Below are 17,856 nucleotides of genomic sequence, written 5' to 3'. Positions count from 1 at the left end.
TTTGAGATAGTGTGAACTCTTTTGTGCCTTCAATGAGCTATGAGGATTGTCAGCTGTGGTTCAGTGGGTAGCACTCTCGTCTGAGTCAGAAGGTCATGAGTTTGAGCCCCATTCCAGAGATTTGAGTGCAACATCTAGGCTGACACTTCAGTGCAGTACTGAGGGAGTGCTGTACTGTTGGAGGTACCGTCCTTCGGATGAGACGTTAAATTGAGGCTCCGTCTGCCTCTCGGGTGGACGTAAAAGATCGCATCACACTATTCGAAGAAGAGCAGGGGAGTTCTCCCTGGTGTTCTGGCCAATATTTATCCCTCATCCAACCTCAGTAAACAGATTATCTGGTTAATTTGCTATGTAACAACCTAAATAATGTATGATAATGAGTACTTAGATATTGTGCCAGCAGGCCTGACAATTTCTGAAGTATGTGATTCATAAAGAGCAAGGATTTCACTTTATTTAAAAATGGAAAGTTGCTTTATTTTGACTCGTGTCAGGGCAACATTAGACTAATTGCCATATGCTACTGTGTGAGACAGCTTTGTTTGGTAAAGCATACATTTCTGCATTATGTAAATTACTAACTAAATGCAGATATTGGGAGGAAACACAATGAAATGGCTTAAAAAGGGGAAAGCAAGAGTTAAAAGATTGGTCTTGTTAGCATTACATTGTACCGTATATGGTTTCTGTGAATAACAGTCATGATAATTCGCCCACTATCACTGTACCTTCATGAGGTATATAATTCAAAATTTGTACTTAGATCACATAATAAATTAAATACACTAGATCAAAATACCAACATGTATTAAAATAAACTATGCAATAAAAAGGGAACTGAAGGTGTAGATGGAAACAGTCAAATGTGCACATAAAGAAGAAATACACCTCGGTCTAACACATAGGCTTTCATGTTGGATGCTAACTATCCACCGTATAGCAGACCTGTCAACATAAGAACAAATCCCAGGTGTGAGATTTTCAGTCGCGAGTCATGTGCCTGAGGCGTCGCTTCGTGTTATAAAACAAACTTGATTAAAAGAGGAAAGCAGTGTCCATCACATGAACACTATACAGTGAAACATTTACAGTCCTGTGTCATCAGTATGCACACATTCACTACATAACAAGAACTTGCATTTATATAGTGCCTTTAATGTAATAAGACTTCCCAAGGCACATCACAGGAGTGTATTCAAACAAAATTTGACACTGGGCCGCATAAGATATTAGGACAGGTGACCAAAAGCTTGGTCAAAGAGGTAGGTTTTAAGGAGCGTCTTAAAAAGGAAGAGCGAGAGGCGGAGAGGTTTCGGGAGGGAATTCCAGAGTTTAGGGCCCAAGTAGCTGAAGGCACAGCTGCCAATGGTGGAGCAATTAAAATCAGGCACAATATCACAATGCTGGGGTGAGGATTTTTGTATATTAATGGAAAGCTCTTGAGGAATTTTTTATTGCACTACAGCCATGAGAGCTTCAAGTGAACCAGTATTAATAATAAACAAACACAACGTATCAAAGGCCAAGAAACCAGAATGTCCATTGTAATAATAGAAAATCTCCCCCCTCCTCAAGATTTATCTAAGTAATAAAAAAAATCTTCTGCATCCCATTGTTAGCTCAGGCAGGCAGGAGGGTTAAGTATACGATCTCAGAATCGAAAACTGAAAGATACTGGTCTGATTTCTGTTCCCTCCTACGTCCAAGTTGAGGATTTGAATTACCGATGTATCATGTTGTTTCAAAGCCCAAGACAACAGCACTAATTGTGGAACCGCAACAATCACACGGCAGCACTCTGCAGTCTCAGGTTTTACTCAATGAGGCAATTGGTGTCACTCTTGTCCACTAATCAAATGAAAAACTTTTGTAGAGAAATAGGGTCCGGCTGCAAGGATGAAAAGTATACCGATCCAAAAGAGGACCAGAGAAGAGCGCATCCTGGTGAAGAAAGCCTTACTCATCCAGTTAGACCCGGTGCACTCAGAACTTAGGAACTTGAGTGACTGCACCACAATCTCTCCAACTAATACAAAGTGTGCAGCCAATAACTGGTCAGTCAGAAACAGTTCCATGGTATTGAAAATATTAAAATAATTTGTATCATTTTATTTGATGGGGTAAAGCACGATGAGGAAAGGTTGTAAACAACCGCCTGTCATACCACTGATTGTTGTCTGATTCAGCGCAGCACGAGTGCTGGTGGGATTGGCTTCTGCACAACAAACGGTGGCTCCTGTTACAGGGTGAACACGTGTATAATAATGAAACTGCTAGCGACGGATGCTGCCAACTTTAACACTCTCCAGAACGAACCAGTGGCTCAAACAGCTGATTGGGACTCGCCACAGAGAGTTCCAGGCTCCGGATTTCCAATGAAATGCCTTGGTCTCCATTGATTAAGCTGCTACAACAACAACTGGCCTTTAATGTCGTAAAACGTTCCAAGGCACTTCATAGGAGCGTTATCAAACAAAATTTGACACTGAGCCGCATAAGGAAATATTAGGACAGGTGACTGACCAAAAGCTTGGTCAAAGAGGTAGGTTTTAAGGAGCATCTTAAAGGAGGAGAGGGGGGTAGAGGGCCAGAGAGGTTAAAGAAGGGAATTCCAGAGCGTGGAATCATAGAATCGTTATAGCACAGAAGGAAGCCATTCGGCTCATCAAGTTCATGCCAGCTCTTTGTACAACCAATCCGGTTAGTCCCATTCCTCCGCTCTTTCCCCGTAACCCTGCAAATTCTTTCCCTTCAGGTATTTATCAAATTCCTTTTTGAAAGCCACAATTGAATCTGCATCTACCACCCTTTCAGGCAATGCATTCCAGACCATAACTACTCGCTGCGTAAAAGTGTTTCCTCATGTCGCCTTTGGTTCTTTTGCCAATCACCTTAAACCTGTGTCCTCTGATTCTCGACCCTTCTGCCAATGGGAACATTTTCTCTATTTACTTTATCTAAACCAGTCATGATTTTGAACACTTCAATCAAATCTCCTCTCAACCTTCTCGGCTCCAAGGACAACAACCCCAGCTTCTCCAGTCTATCCACATAACTGAAGTCTCTCATCCCTGGAACCATTCCAGTAAATCTTTTCTGCACCCTCTCCAAGGTCTTCACATCCTTCCTAAAGTGCGGTGCCCAGAATTGGATACGATACTCCAGTTGTGGCCGAACCAGTGTTTTATAAAGGTTCAACATAACTTCCTTGCTTTTGTTCTCTATGCCTCTATTTATAAAGCCCAGCATACCATTTGATTTTTTAAACCGCTTTCTCAACCTGTCCTACCACTTTCAAAGATTTGTGCACATATACGCCCAGATCTCTCTGTTCCTGCACTCCCTTTAGAATTATACCATTTATTTTATATTGTCTCTCCTCGTTCTTTCTGCCAAAATGTATCACTTTGCACTTCTCTGCATTAAATTACATCTGCCATGTGTCCGCCCATTCCACCAGCCTGTCTATGTCCGCCTGAAGTCTATTACTATCCTAGTTTAGGGCCTAGACTGCTGAAGGCCAATGGAGGAGCGAAGAAAATAAGGGATGCGCAAGAGGCTAGAATTAGAGGAGCTCAGAGATCTCGAAAGGTTGTAGGGCTGAAGGAGGTTAGCGAGAAAGGGAGGGGGTGAGGCCTTGGAGGAATTTGAAAACAAGGATGCAAATTTTAAAATCGAGGCGTTCCCAGACTGGGAACCAATGTCGGTCAGCTACCTGAAATTCAACTTGGAAATAAGGAGTTTCTACGAGGAGAGTGCACTGGGGCTAATCTTGGAGCAGTGCTAGTGTGGTGGAGAAGGATGCTACGTCCAAGCCAAACTTCTCCCTAAATTGGAGGTAGTGAGGGTATTGCAAGGAAGAAAATAAAAATGTGGAGAATGTAAATAAAAGCAGCAATAAATATGCCGCCAGCAGACAGGATTGGACCAAGCAGAAATGTGGCAAAGGGCGTCCTGGTGCGCCCTCATGATAGAGTATCTGACAACATTTAACACTCTAGGCTGACACATGTCAAAATGCCCATTCGTTGAGATACCAGAGGGGCGCAGACAGCGGCGAACCATATCCTAGCCTGTCAAAGCTAGTGAAATATGGAGAGTAAATAAGGAAAATAAAATTCTGTAACAGTCTTGAAATCATTACAGGGCGACTTCACAAGGCGTGTAACAAACGATACACTGAACTGCATTTATCTGTCAGACTGTGACACTATTCTTCATTATGAGAGGCCAGAGTCAGGGACAAATCAATGAAAGAATTGTACTGTAAAAATAATTCAGTTAAGGTGATGAAAATGGTCTCAGAGCACAAAGCTGCAGTTAATAATTTCCCCATTAATAAGTCTGCAATTATAACAAATCCAGCAGGAATTTTGTAACTAGTTTAAAGTCTCACTTAACATTTTCCCATCTACCCTCAACGCCCAAAGCCCTTCTTTGGATGACCCAGAAAGTCTAAATTAGCAGTTTGAGATATACAGTCAAAATGTTACTGGAAAATTTACGTTCGCCACAATGCCGTGACAGAAAAACAAATATGTTGGGGTTAGAGAGATTGGGGAAAGAAAGAAACGGACTGATATTGGGAGTATGGGGAGAGGGAAGAAAGGAAAGAGCGAGCAGTGGGAAAGAAAGGGAGCGGGAAAAAAGGAAAAAGAGCGGGGGTAAAAGCAATCGAGTGGGTTTAAAGAAAGGCAGATTCAGGGATAGAGAAATCAATAGCAAGACACAAATACTTGGGGAGAGAGATGGGCGAACAGAAAGAGATTATGGTATAGCAAAAGGTAGGAGACAAAAGTAGAGAGTGATTTTAAGATAAACAAATTGACCGACAAAGATCAAGGCAGATATAGAAAGGTTGCAGAGTACTGATATAAAGGCACCCCAATAAAGAGACATTAATCGAAGATTAGGGGTCACAAACAAACATCCACAATAGATGGATAGAGAAATGAGGCACAGCAGCACAGAAATCTATGGACACTCAAAGATCAAGCCACAGGCAGAAACAAAAAGAGAAACAATGATAGCAGGAAAGGCACAAGGTCAGGGAAAATCCACACTTCAGAATAAACAAAGATTTCCCCTGACAAAACACACATCTTCAAACAAAGATACAGAACTTGCACTAAGGAAGGCACAGACATCAGGTCAAGAGGACTCGCTGTGAGCAAAGCCAAGGGAGATCCACCATCTTAGCTCTGTGCACCCAGATCCAATTATCTTCTGCCTTCTAACTCTATTCCATCTGAACTCCACACTTTTGTCTCAACTTTGTGCAACGTCAAAGGAGATTACCGAGTGATATATTAAAAACGTGACAAGTGACTGTAACATCCTGAAAGAACAATGGGGCCCAACAACATTGTATGATAGTTCCACTGTACTGAACCCTCCCCTACTGCCAGATGCACCATCCACTTATCAATCAAACCTAATGGCAGTATATTCCCAATTTTGAATACCCAAGTGAGATCAGCACTCATTAATATTGCTGCAAAAACCTATCCTGGAACCAAAAACAAGCTTTAATAATAAAGCAATAATAAAAACCCTACGTCAAGTCACCGAAGGTGACCTGGAGCCTGCTGTGCTGAAACATAACTCTCCGAGTGCTGAGGACATGGTGGCTTTTCTGGAGTCCAAACAAAGACTCAACATTATGAAGGGTTTTGAAAGAGTAGATAGGGAGAAACTGTTTCCACTGGCAGGAGGGTCAGTAATCAGAGGGCACACATTTTAAATAATTGGCAAAAGAACCAGAGGAGAAATTGTTTTACGCAGCAAGTTGTAATGATCTGGAATGCACTGCCTGAAAAGGTGCTGGAAGCGAATTCAATAGTAACTTTCAAAAGGGAATTAGATAAATACCAGAAAAGGGAAAAATTGGCAGGGCTATGGGCAAACAGCAGGGGAGTGGGACTAATTGAGCCGGCACTGGCACAATGGGCCAAATTACCTCCTTCTGCGACATGTGATTCTATGATAAGGGTTGAATAGCGCATAAGAAAATGTTGGCTCTATGGGAAAGTTGAGATTTCCCCCTCCCCCTCACTGGTTGGAGTTGCACCAAATAATTATAAACGGACAAGCATGATTAACAGCCTAGCCAGACACCCCCTCTCACTGAGTTTGAATACCAGCCCTCCGCCATCCTCACTGAACACACAAGCAACCCCTCTTTCCCCTCCGACCTCCCCAAAGAGCAACAATACTGGCCTGTCTACTCCTTCCTCTTCCCCAGTCGCCGTCCCCCTCCGCCTTTCCCCCCCACCCGAAGACTGGAAGGTGACCTGCAATAATTGGGGAGTGCGGCCCATCGTTCTGCTGCATGTACAATGTACTTTTACACACATTGGCACCCTCATGAAGACAGAGGATTTAAAAAAAAAATAAAGTCATCTCATTTTCCATAAAGATCAAACAATCGTGAATCAAAGTACTGACTGAGCTGAAGTACAGGTTTGTGAGTGCATATGGTGCTTTGATTGGTTTCCACACTGCTAGAAATGCTGCAGATTGTGGGGGAATGAAGTCCAAAATAATCTGAAAGGCAGATGTTGCACGTTATATACAGTCCTAGTTTATGTAAAACGGGGACCTTTGAATAAGATTCAGCAGCATTACAGCCTTGCAGCGAAACACGCTCGATTTTAACAAATATTGGGCCAGAGTTTGCTCTGAAAGTAACGGTGAGGCTATCAGCGCTCACTGTTATTTATGTGCGTCTGGTGCAGCAACTTCCAGCAACCGCACATGCGCAATTAAACATGGAAATCCAGAAGTTGCTCGACCAGATGCGACCCTCCTCCGTAAACTGTGCGAGAACGGCATCTCGCCGGCTGTCTCCCCGTTCAAATGAATGGAACAGCGTGTATAATTCCTGCACTGACCTGATGGGTACAAAGTAATCTAGTCAGAGAAAGGTATGTCAAGTTTTATTTTAAAAAGTCTAAGCAAACTTTTAACAGTGTGGTAAGTCTTAATTACTGCCAAACAACCTCTCTGGCAATGAAAATGAACATTTACAAGTGTGGAGTCTCATTCCTTCAGATTTTAATTTTTTAAAAACTTTTTCTCTTTATCGGTCTCTCAATTCAATATTTCTTACCCTCTTGTTATTTCACTTTCTGTACCTGATTTGACATTGAATTCACTATTCTAACTTATACTTCCTGGTTCAGTCTCTGTGTGGCTTATTAAAATGCATCAATCTGATTGGTTAGGGGATACACAGCTGCTTGCACTGGTCACATAAGTCCCAGATGCCCAGGAGAGGGCACCGCCTAGATTGAAGGCCCTATGAGAGGAACTTGCCATGCCCATGAAATGTCTATGGGCAAGTGCAAGTCCACCAAACGGCTGGTGCCATTCGTTCTCAGCTCACAGGACAACCCGGCCCAATGTAAATGTTCTGTAGGCCTTCCATTTTTGATCATTGTGTGCAGCCAGGTTCCTCAATCTGAATTGGAATTTGCCACGATTACTACGCAGTTTCTAGAAAGATCAGTCATAGTAAATGTGAAACCGAAGCAATTAAATAAATGAGAGTCTGAGTTGGGTCTCTTCCGAAATATAGGAAATTGATCTACTGCTTGGGATTATTCTATTCATCTACCACAAAGCCACAGCTCCAGATCATATCTACTGGACTCTGGATTACGCCTAAGGTTAGCTTGGTTCTGTAGCTTTAATGATATCATGTATTCAGACAAAACTCATCTGAAGACAAACGTCATTTCAAAGAGTGCTGAATCCAAAGAGTTTTTTGTAACGGTATTTTTCTTCCCATTGGTTTTATTGGATCTCCTGGCTGAGTGAGCAGGTAGCTGACCTCTGGCCTTTTTAGAAACATTATGAAGGATGGTAGAGAGAAAATAAACTTAACATACTGGGCAATGTAAAGAACAGCAGACTGCAACAGCTTCCACCATCACGGACGATCCTCAAGTAATTCCACTCCTGAAGCAAGTGAAAAGGCAAAAAGGTAAAACTCTCACGAGTTCCAACTCTCAGATTCCCTGACCCTGAACATAATTAAATTAAAACTCAATGAAGTTGAATAGAATTTGCATTGACTATTAACAATTCATAGCTGACCTGGTTTCACCAAGTGTTGCTCAGTATGCCTTTGAAAAGATTGGAAAAATGTACAACAGGCAAGTGCGAGACACAATATCCAGTCCAGATAACAAGGGGTTCTATTGTTACACAGCTGGGTTACACTATTGTATAGTTAGACATTGGGCAGCATTGGCATACTTCTAAACTCAAGATGCTCAAACTGCACATGGGAGTGACTAGCACCATAGGACCTGAGAGAGTATCGAAGGCAGACCTGAAACTTGTAACACTGGGGTGAAAGCACATTTTTGGAGGCAGAGCGTAAGAAGTTTTACTTTTGATCTAGTCTGTGATGTGGCTGACTGGGAGGTCTTGATAGCTGACATCAGATGCAAAAAAAGTGAAATAATGTTCCATTAGTGGCACCAACATCACTCACTTCAACGAGAAGAAAATTCATAAAAAGTAATCACATTATTGTCCGTAAGTAATGCAATTTTCAAATAACTATGTTAAGAACTTCACTTCATTGAACCTGTCCCTCCAGTGATACAGCAGTATTCCCAATATAACCAAGCAACTATGAGGCCTTAACCCAATCCTTGGACGTACTCAAAGAGTTGGGATGGTACTGTCAAACAGGGCACGCCTTGCAGCAATTAAGCTCCAGGGCACCATACATGTTCCAATGCTGAAGTGATATTTAAATATGAGGCTATCAATCAGGTTTTGATGGAACCCTATTGCATCAATCTTCTGAATGGTGAGTGATTTTGCACTATGAAGCTTGCAATCCTAGAGTTCGCAGATTGGGAAGGGAAGCAATTAAACTCATTTAGGGTGGGATTCAGTAATCAGCCACAGGATTGCACAGGCAATCATTGAGCTACAGAAATGCACAGATATCCTATCTGCTCAACGATAAGCACACGAATGAACAATTGCCTCAATCATGTGTGTTATGAGTCAGAGGATTTCTGGGGGCGATTTCCTCTGTACACCACTTGTCGGCTCTTCTCCTCACTTTCAAATTCCTCCACAGGCTCCTTCCCTCCCTCCCCCACTCTACTTAATGATCTCCTCCAGCCATATATGCCCACACATACCTCTGTTCCTGACACCAGGTTATTCCTCATCCCTCTGCTCCACCATTGATGGGCGCCCTTTCAGCTATTGTCATCTGGAACCCTCTCCTTAAAGGCCATCATTCTGCCATCTCCCTCCCTGCTTCAAAGATCTCAACATCAGTTATTACAACTGTGCCTTTGTTGTTTTCATTTAAAAAAATTACCTTGGCTTATCTATTGGAATTGTGCACTTTGCTTACTACTGGAGTGGAACACAACTGCAGTATGTGAAACTACACCTACAGACTCTAAGTCTTGCCCTATTTCTACACACTGTCTCATGCCAAGCGAGCAGACAGACATGTGAATTGCTGCTAGGCCACTGCCAGGAGGGTTGATGTGTGAACTTGCTTTCCAGGTAATCCCACCCTTCTAGTGGGGAAGTACTTCACCCATTTCAGGATCCTCCCACTAACATCCGTTGCTTACTACATTGGTGGGGTGGGGGTGGGGTCGGTCGGGTCAGGTCACGGATACAGAACCCTGCCCAACAATTCCATGTATAATGCACTAAACACAACGCACCGCTGGCCCACACTAGGATACTCCTGTCTGAATGGAGCAGACAAGCTGAAAGTCTTTGACCATCTATTTTCACCGATACAAAATGGAGTTTTCAGTATGTCTAAATGAAACTTGAAAACGCCTCAAAATCTGGCCAGATACTTCAAAGTCTGAGCATACTTTTAGGCCCCATCTCTCCAGTGAGACCATTCCCCCTCTCCCAATTAGTAATTAGTCCAACATGACTTTCCTGGGTTCCAGCTGCTGCAAACAGAACTCAGTGCAGTCCTGCATCAACGTCCACGTCAAAAGGAAGACTGAAGCAAATGTTTCATTAGTAATAATGAGTAACCAAGCCACACCTTACAGTGACGCAAAGTTAGAAGTGCTGGAATGGGCGATAAAAATTGTAAAAAGAATACCGTTGGAAGCAATCTGCAGCTGCTGTGGGTAAATCAGGTGGTCATTTTCATTCATTTGAAGTGGGTCAGTGGTAGCACTCTCTCCTCCGAGTCAGAACTTGGAAATATATCGCCGTTGGGTCAAAATCCGAGAACTCCCTACCTAACACTGTGGGAGAACCTTCACCACACGGACTGCAGCGGTTCAAGGCGGCGGCTCACCACCACCTTCTCAAGAGCAATTAGGGATGGGAACTAAATGCTGGCCTTGCCAGCGACGCCCACATCCCATGAACAAATAAAAAAAAATTCAAGTCCCACTCCAGAGACTTGAGCACAAAATCGAGGCTGACACTTCAATGCAGTACTGAGGGAGTGCTGCACAGTCGGAGGTGCCATTAAGCAGAGGCCCCATCTGCCGTCTCACGTAAAAGATCCCATCGCAATATTTTGAAGAAGGGCAGAGGAGTTCTCCTCTGTGTCCTGGCCAACATTTATCCCCCAACCAATATCACTAAAACAGATTATTTGGTCATCTCTCTCATTGCTGATTGTGGGGCCTTGCTGTGTGCAATATGGCTGCCGCCGTTCCCCACATTACAACTACACTTCAAAAGTACTTAGTTGGTTGTGAAGTGCTTTGGGCCATCCTGAGGTCATGGAGGGCGCTATATAAATGCAAGTTTTTTTTTAACGTCCCCTGCTCCCGAGGCCCAGAGGAGGAATCTTCGTGTCCCATGGAATATTGGATTATCTCAATCTATACCTATAACCTCTAACCTTATTGATAACTAGTTGCTTATCCACCTCCTTTTTGAAGACATGAACCAACAGCATCTGTTCCACATAGCTAGTACTTTGTGGGGAAAAAGTGCTTCTGACCTTTACTCCACACAGTTTGGATAATTTTGAACCGGTCTCCTGTAGTTCTGTGCTCAGTGTAGGTCAAATGGTCTGCTTTAAATGAGATGAAAAAGAAGCGTGATGTGATGGAAGGATAGTTTGAGGCACTATTACCTGCCTTTGCAAGCGAGCACTTTTTTTTTTATTCCTTCATGGGATGTGGGCCTCGCTGGCGAGGCTGGCATTTATTGCCCATCCCTAATTGCCCTTGAGAAGGTGGTGGTGAGCTGCCTTCTTGAACCGCTGCAGTCCGTGTGGTGACGGTTCTCCCGCAGTGCTGTTAGGAAGGGAGTTCCAGGATTTTGACCCAGCGACGAAGAAACGGCGATATATTTCCAAGTCGGGATGGTGTGTGACTTGGAGGGGAACGTGCAGGTGGTGTTGATCCCATGTGCCTGCTGCTCTTGTCCTTCTAGGTGGTAGAGGTCGCGGGTTTGGGAGGTGCTGTCGAAGAAGCCTTGGCAAGTTGCTGCAGTGCATCCTGTGGATGGTGCACACTGCAGCCACTGTGCGCCGGGTGGTGAAGGGAGTGAATGTTTAGGGTGGTGGATGGGGTGCCAATCAAGCGGGCTGCTTTGTCCTGGATGGTGTCGAGCTTCTTGAGCGTTGTTGGAGCTGCACTCATCCAAGCAAGTGGAGAGTATTCCATCACACTCCTGACTTGTGCCTTGTCGATGGTGGAAAGGCTTTGGGGAGTCAGGAGGTGAGTCACTCGCCGCAGAATACCCAGCCTCTGACCTGCTCTCGTAGCCACAGTATTTATATGGCTGGTCCAGTTTAGTTTCTGGTCAATGGTGACCCCCAGGATGTTGATGGTGGGGGATTCGGCGATCGAAATGCCGTTGAATGTCAAGGGGAGGTGGTTAGACTCTCTCTTGTTGTAGATGGTCATTGCCTAGCACTTATCTGGCACGAATGTTACTTGCCACTTATCAGCCCAAACCTGGATGTTGTCCAGGTCTTACTGCATGCGGGCTCGGACTGCTTCATTATTTGAGGGGTTGCGATTGGAACTGAACACTGTGCAATCATCAGCGAACATCCCCATTTCTGACCTTATGATGGAGGGAAGGTCATTGATGAAGCAGCTGAAGATGGTTGGGCCGAGGACACTGCCCTGAGGAACTCCTGCAGCAATGTCCTGGGGCTGAGATGATTGGCCTCCAACAACCACTACCATCTTCCTTTGTGCTAGGTACGACTCCAGCCACTGGAGAGTGTTCCCCCTGATTCCCATTAACTTCAATTTTACTAGGGCTCCTTGGTGCCACACTCGGTCAAATGCTGTCTTGATGTCAAGGGCAGTCACTCTCACCTCACCTCTGGAATTCAGCTCTTTTGTCCATGTTTGGACCAAGGCTGTAATGAGGTCTGGAGCCGAGTGGTCCTGGCGGAACCCAAACTGAGCATCGGTGAGCAGGTTATTGGTGAGTAAGTGCCGCTTGATAGCACTGTTGACGACACCTTCCATCACTTTGCTGATGATTGAGAGTAGACTGATGGGGCGGTAATTGGCCGGATTGGATTTGTCCTGCTTTTTGTGGACAGGACAATTTTCCACATTGTCGGGTAGATGCCAGTGTTGTAGCTGTACTGGAACAGCTTGGCTAGAGGCGCAGCTAGTTCTGCAGCACAAGTCTTCAGCACTACAGCTGGGATGTTGTCGGGGCCCATAGCCTTTGTTGTATCCAGTGCACTCAGCCGTTTCTTGATATCACGTGGAGTGAATCGAATTGGCTGAAGGCTGGCTTCTGTGATGGTGGGGATGTCGGGAGGAAGCCGAGATGGATCATCCACTCGGCACTTCTGGCTGAAGATGGTTGCAAACGCTTCAGCATTGTCTTTTGCACTCACGTGCTGGACTCCGCCATCAGAGGATGGGGATGTTTGCAGAGCCTCCTCCTCCCGTTAGTTGTTTAATTGTCCACCACCATTGACGACTGGATGTGGCAGGACTGCAGAGCTTGGATCTGATCCGTTTGTTGTGGAATCGCTTAGCTGTGTCAATAGCATGTTGCTTCCGCTGTTTAGCATGCATGTAGTCCTGAGTTGTAGCTTCACCAGGTTGGCACCTCATTTTTAGGTACGCCTGGTGCTGCTCCTGGCATGCTCGTCTACACTCCTCGTTGAACCAGGGTTGATCCCCTGGCTTGTTGGTAATGGTAGGGTGAGGAATATGCCGGGCCATGAGGTTACAGATTGTGCTGGAATACAATTCTGCTGCTGTTGATGGCCCACAGTGCCTCATGGATGCCCAGTTTTGAGCTGCTAGATCTGTTCTGAATCTATCCCATTTAGCACAGTGGTAGTGCCACACAACACGTTGGATGGTGTCCTCAGTGCGAAGACGGGACTTCGTCTCCACGAGGACTGTGCGGTGGTCACTCCTACCAATACGGTCATAGACAGATGCATTTGCGACAGGTAGATTGGTGACGACGAGTTCAAGTAAGTTTTTCCCTCGTGTTGGTTCGCTCACCATCTGCCGCAGGCCCAGTCTGGCAGCTATGACCTTCAGGATTCGGCCAGCTCGGTCAGTAGTGGTGCTACCGAGCCACTCATGGTGATGGACATTGAAGTCCCCCACCCAGAGTACATTTTGTGCCCTTGCTACCCTCAGTGGAAGTGTATCTGCGAGGGACAAAAAAAAGTTACTCACAAACCAAGCCACCAGCTTTAGATAGTATAAGAAGGGGCTTGTGATAAGGCACTTAACCAGCTCTTGGCCAGCCTATAAAGCACCAGTTGAGAGAAGATAACTTAAAAGGCAAAAGAAACAATCACCTTTAATAACAAAGGAAACAAAAAGGTAGGGGGGAAAAAGTGTTGCTTTTGAAGTTTGTAACATTATTCATTACGGATTCATATTAAGCACATAAAAGAGAACAAGTTCATTAGTAAAGTGCAGATTAAAATCACACTTAGATTTAGCTCATTTATGTTCATATTATATATTCATCAGCTAGCTGTAAACATCTCCTGTTCTGCTGTAAACAAAAAAAATATGAACTGGGCTCGTTCTCCACAGTTTTTTTTAGTGCCATGAGCTACCTGCAGCCTTGAATTCACAGGCGTTCAGGTACGGAGCACTGCTTTCCCCCAAAGAGGAAATCCATGTCCTACCTTTGCCTTTTATTGCTTTATTTGTTACACGATTAACATGCTATTCATATTTAATAAATGAAATCTCATGTACTGCAAGAATAAAATGTATTGATATCCACATTGTATTTCCACCCACCGATAGCCTCCCCTCATGGGTAGTCACATTGGGATACAATTCCACAGGTTCCGTCAGCCGTTAATATCTTAACCAAGGTGTTATTGCTCGTGAGCCTAGACAGTAATTGTCCGCAGGCTATTTTACAGTGAGAGCATCTCACTATTTTGAACAAAACCAGAGACGATAGGACAAGATTAGTAAAAGGCAACTTTAGGACTGATGTCAGTGAATTCTTCTTCACACAAAGATTGATAATGACTTGCAGTGGACTTTGAGGTAAGACAGTGGAGGTGAAAATGTTGACACAATTTAAGAAATAAATTGGTTTTCGTGATGAGTGGACCATGGAGCTTTTCTTGATGGACGAGCCAAGAGGGACTGAATTGCCTTCCTTGTCTTGTGATTACACACGCATTTCCAGATGAGCCGAGGGCACTATGGCCAATCGTAGCATTCCGACTGGTGTTTCAGGAAAGATCAACTAGCTCATCACCATCATTGCAACTGTATATTGATGGCAATCAAACCTTCCACCCATCCTGCCCTGCACTGTACCAGAGATACTGTCTACTGCAAACAGTCTGGTGTATCTCGTCAGGACCAGTTTCATATAAATCAGTGAATTCTGGAAGTTTTGCCAGCAAATTTCTTCTATCATGTAAGTAAACAGGGTACTCTCCAGTGAGCTAATACTGTAATAAGGCCTGTTAACTTTGTAGAGGGATTTTAGTGTCACATCAAGTGATACTGGGTACTTTCAGAACCCAGGTTAGTAGCTTCTTTTATTACTTGTTCATCTATCTCACACTACCCTGAGGATGCTCAGCTGCTGCAAAATAAATGTTGATTTTGCTTTTCACCTTAAAATTAAACCATATAAACAAACAACAAACAGTAATTCTGTCTCAGGGATTTAGTAACGTTCGAACAGTGAATACTTTCATGGTGTCATCAGATTCACTCACTGTGTTGTAATTGACAGCCTAATTCTATTATTGCACACAATAGCTAAATAACACCAAAAAGATGCAATACTTCAATCAGATCGCTGACTGCAGACCACAAATACAAAATCCAGATCAGAAAAAATTGTTTCTCCCTCCACAATGGGAGCTATGCGGGACGGATTCTCTCACCCAATATGGTGAACATAATCAATTCCCTTTAAAGACTGCTGGATAAATATCTAGTTAGCAACAGGATTGCAGGCTATAGTGATTTATAAACAGATGGCCAAACACCTTGTGAAGCACAATATTTCCAGTACTGCTGGGACCATGAAACATCATCTGTGGATTGCAACTCGTCACAGACAAAGTATAAAATACAATGCTAAATAGATATCCTGATTTTTAATTATCAGAGAGAAATCCAACTGAGTTTTATCCTCTTCAAAGTTTTCTTCTAATTGTTCACCTCAGAATGGTGTAGGTTGTATGTGATCTGCTGGAAGGAGATATGCCCATCACACGCTACTTCATGCCCATCACACGCTACTTCATGCCCATCACACGCTACTTCATGCCCATCACACGCTACTTCATGCCCATCACACGCTACTTCATGCCCATCACATGCTACCCTACAGCAAATGCAAGAAATTGGAAACCATCGCCATGAAGAGCAAAGCTGGAGGTTTCAAATCTTCATCCTTGACTTGAGGTTTGAAAAGCCTTTCCTGAGATTTAAGTTACTCTTCAAGAGTTTAGGTTCCAACCACAGCTGACCAAGTGTAAATCAACAAGCCTCAAACCAAAACAGGCCTGGGTTTCCCATACAGCTGTTAATGTGAATCGCCAGAATCGCGTTAGGAGTATTAAAACTCTCGCCAAATCTATCTTAAATGACCTTGTCTCGGTTCAATCTCTTTCCCTTTCGCACTACAGACTGTAAATTTACATCAAATTAGCAAAGATGTACAGATTGTTTGGTACTGTTTACAAAAATGAGTCTTCTATGGTTACCTGTTCTCAAGTCCCCCTCTGCAGGCATATTCCCATTCAGCTTCAGTGGGCAGCCGTTTCCCTGCCCAGGTACAGTACGCCACTGCATTGTTCCAGGAGACGTGCACAACCGGGTGATCCATCCTAAGACACAAACAAAGGACACAAATACAGATAACCACATAGGGTGTTCCAACTCAAGTGAGTTACAACTACCATACACCATTATGAGCCATTACAACTGAACATTCCAGCTAAGCTATTAGATCTCAGATCAGGTACTGTAGTATAGTGGTTATGTTACTGGACCAGTAATCCAGAAGTCTGGACTAATAAGCCAGAGAATGTGAGTTCAAATCCCATTTTGGAAGTTTCAGCTTTTTAAATTCATTTTTTTTGTTTAAAAAGCTGCAAATAAAAAGCTGGTAATGGTAAAAGCAACCTTGAAGCTGTCGGATTGTCATAAAAACCCAACTGGTTCACAAATGTGCTTTAGGGAAGGAAATCCACCATCCTGACTGGGTCTGTCCTACATGCGACTCCAATCCCACACCAACATGGTTGACTCTTAACCACACTCTGAAGTGGCCTGGGTAGCCAATCAGTTATATCAAACTGCTACAGCAGTTCAAGGCGGCCCACCACCACCTTCTCAGGGCAACGCCGGCCTGGTCAGCGATGCCCACATCCAGAGAATGAATTTTAAAAATCAGTAGCTTATTCTAGAATAGATAGGCAGCATTGTAAGCAGTGTAGATGGAAGCATAAAATTACAGAGAGATATTCATAGATTAAGTGAATGGGCAAAACTGTGGCAAATGGATTTCAGTATAGGCAAGTGTGAGGTCATCCACTTTGGACCTAAAACGGATAGATCAGAGTACTTTCTAAATGGTGAAAAGTTTGAAACAGTGGAGGTCCAAAGAGACTTAGGGGTCCATGTACATAGATCATTAAAATGTCATGGAAAGGTACAGAAAATAATCATAAAGGCTAATGGAATGCTGGCCTTTATATCTAGAGGACTAGAATACAAGGGGGTAGAAGTTATGCTACAGCTATACAAAACCCTGGTTAGACCACACCTGGAGTACTGTGTTCAGTTCTAGGCACTGCACCTTGGGAAGGAGAAATTGGCCTTGGAGGGAGTGCAGCGTAGGTTTACGAGAATGATACCTGCACTCCAACGGCTAAGTTATGAGGGGAGATTACACAAATTAGGGTTGTATTCCTTGGAATTTAGAAGATTAAGGAATGATTTGATCGAAGTTTTCAAGATATTAAAGGGGAACTGATAGGGTAGATAGAGAGAAACTATTTCCGCTGGTTGGGGAGTCGAGGATTAGGGGACATAGCCTAAAAATTAAAGCCCGAACTTTCAGAAGTGAAGTTAGGAAACACTTCTCCACGCAGAGGGTGGTAGAAGTTTGGAACTCTCTTCCGCAAACGGCAGTTGATGCTAGCTCAATTGTTAATTTTAAATCTAAGATTGATAGATTTTTGTTAAGCAAAAGGTATTAAGGGATATGGGGCTAAGGTGGGTATATGGAGTTAGGTCACAGATCAGCCATGATCTCACTGAATGGTGGAACAGGCTTGGAGGCGCTAATTGACCTATTCCTGTTCCTAGAACTTATTGCAGGAAGTGTTTGTTTTCTTTCCCCCAATTTCCTCCCCTTGCCTCCTGA

General features: G+C 43.8%; 1 protein-coding gene across 2 annotated transcripts in view; it reads right to left on the bottom strand.

Moving 5' to 3' along the window:
- Nucleotides 1-17,856, bottom strand: part of sumf1 (sulfatase modifying factor 1) — a 141,010-nt gene that overhangs the window by 82,752 nt on the left and 40,402 nt on the right. For both annotated transcript variants that reach the window (XM_067998948.1, XM_067998950.1), the window contains exon 5: nt 16,190-16,312. In XM_067998948.1, the coding sequence (XP_067855049.1) occupies nt 16,190-16,312 (123 nt within the window). The remainder of the gene's footprint in view (nt 1-16,189; nt 16,313-17,856) is intronic.

This window comes from Heptranchias perlo, chromosome 17, assembly GCF_035084215.1.
Source record: "Heptranchias perlo isolate sHepPer1 chromosome 17, sHepPer1.hap1, whole genome shotgun sequence".
Taxonomy (NCBI): Eukaryota; Metazoa; Chordata; class Chondrichthyes; order Hexanchiformes; family Hexanchidae; genus Heptranchias; species Heptranchias perlo.
Note: the sequence above shows the minus strand (reverse complement) of the source record. Positions and strands in the feature narration are given on the sequence as shown.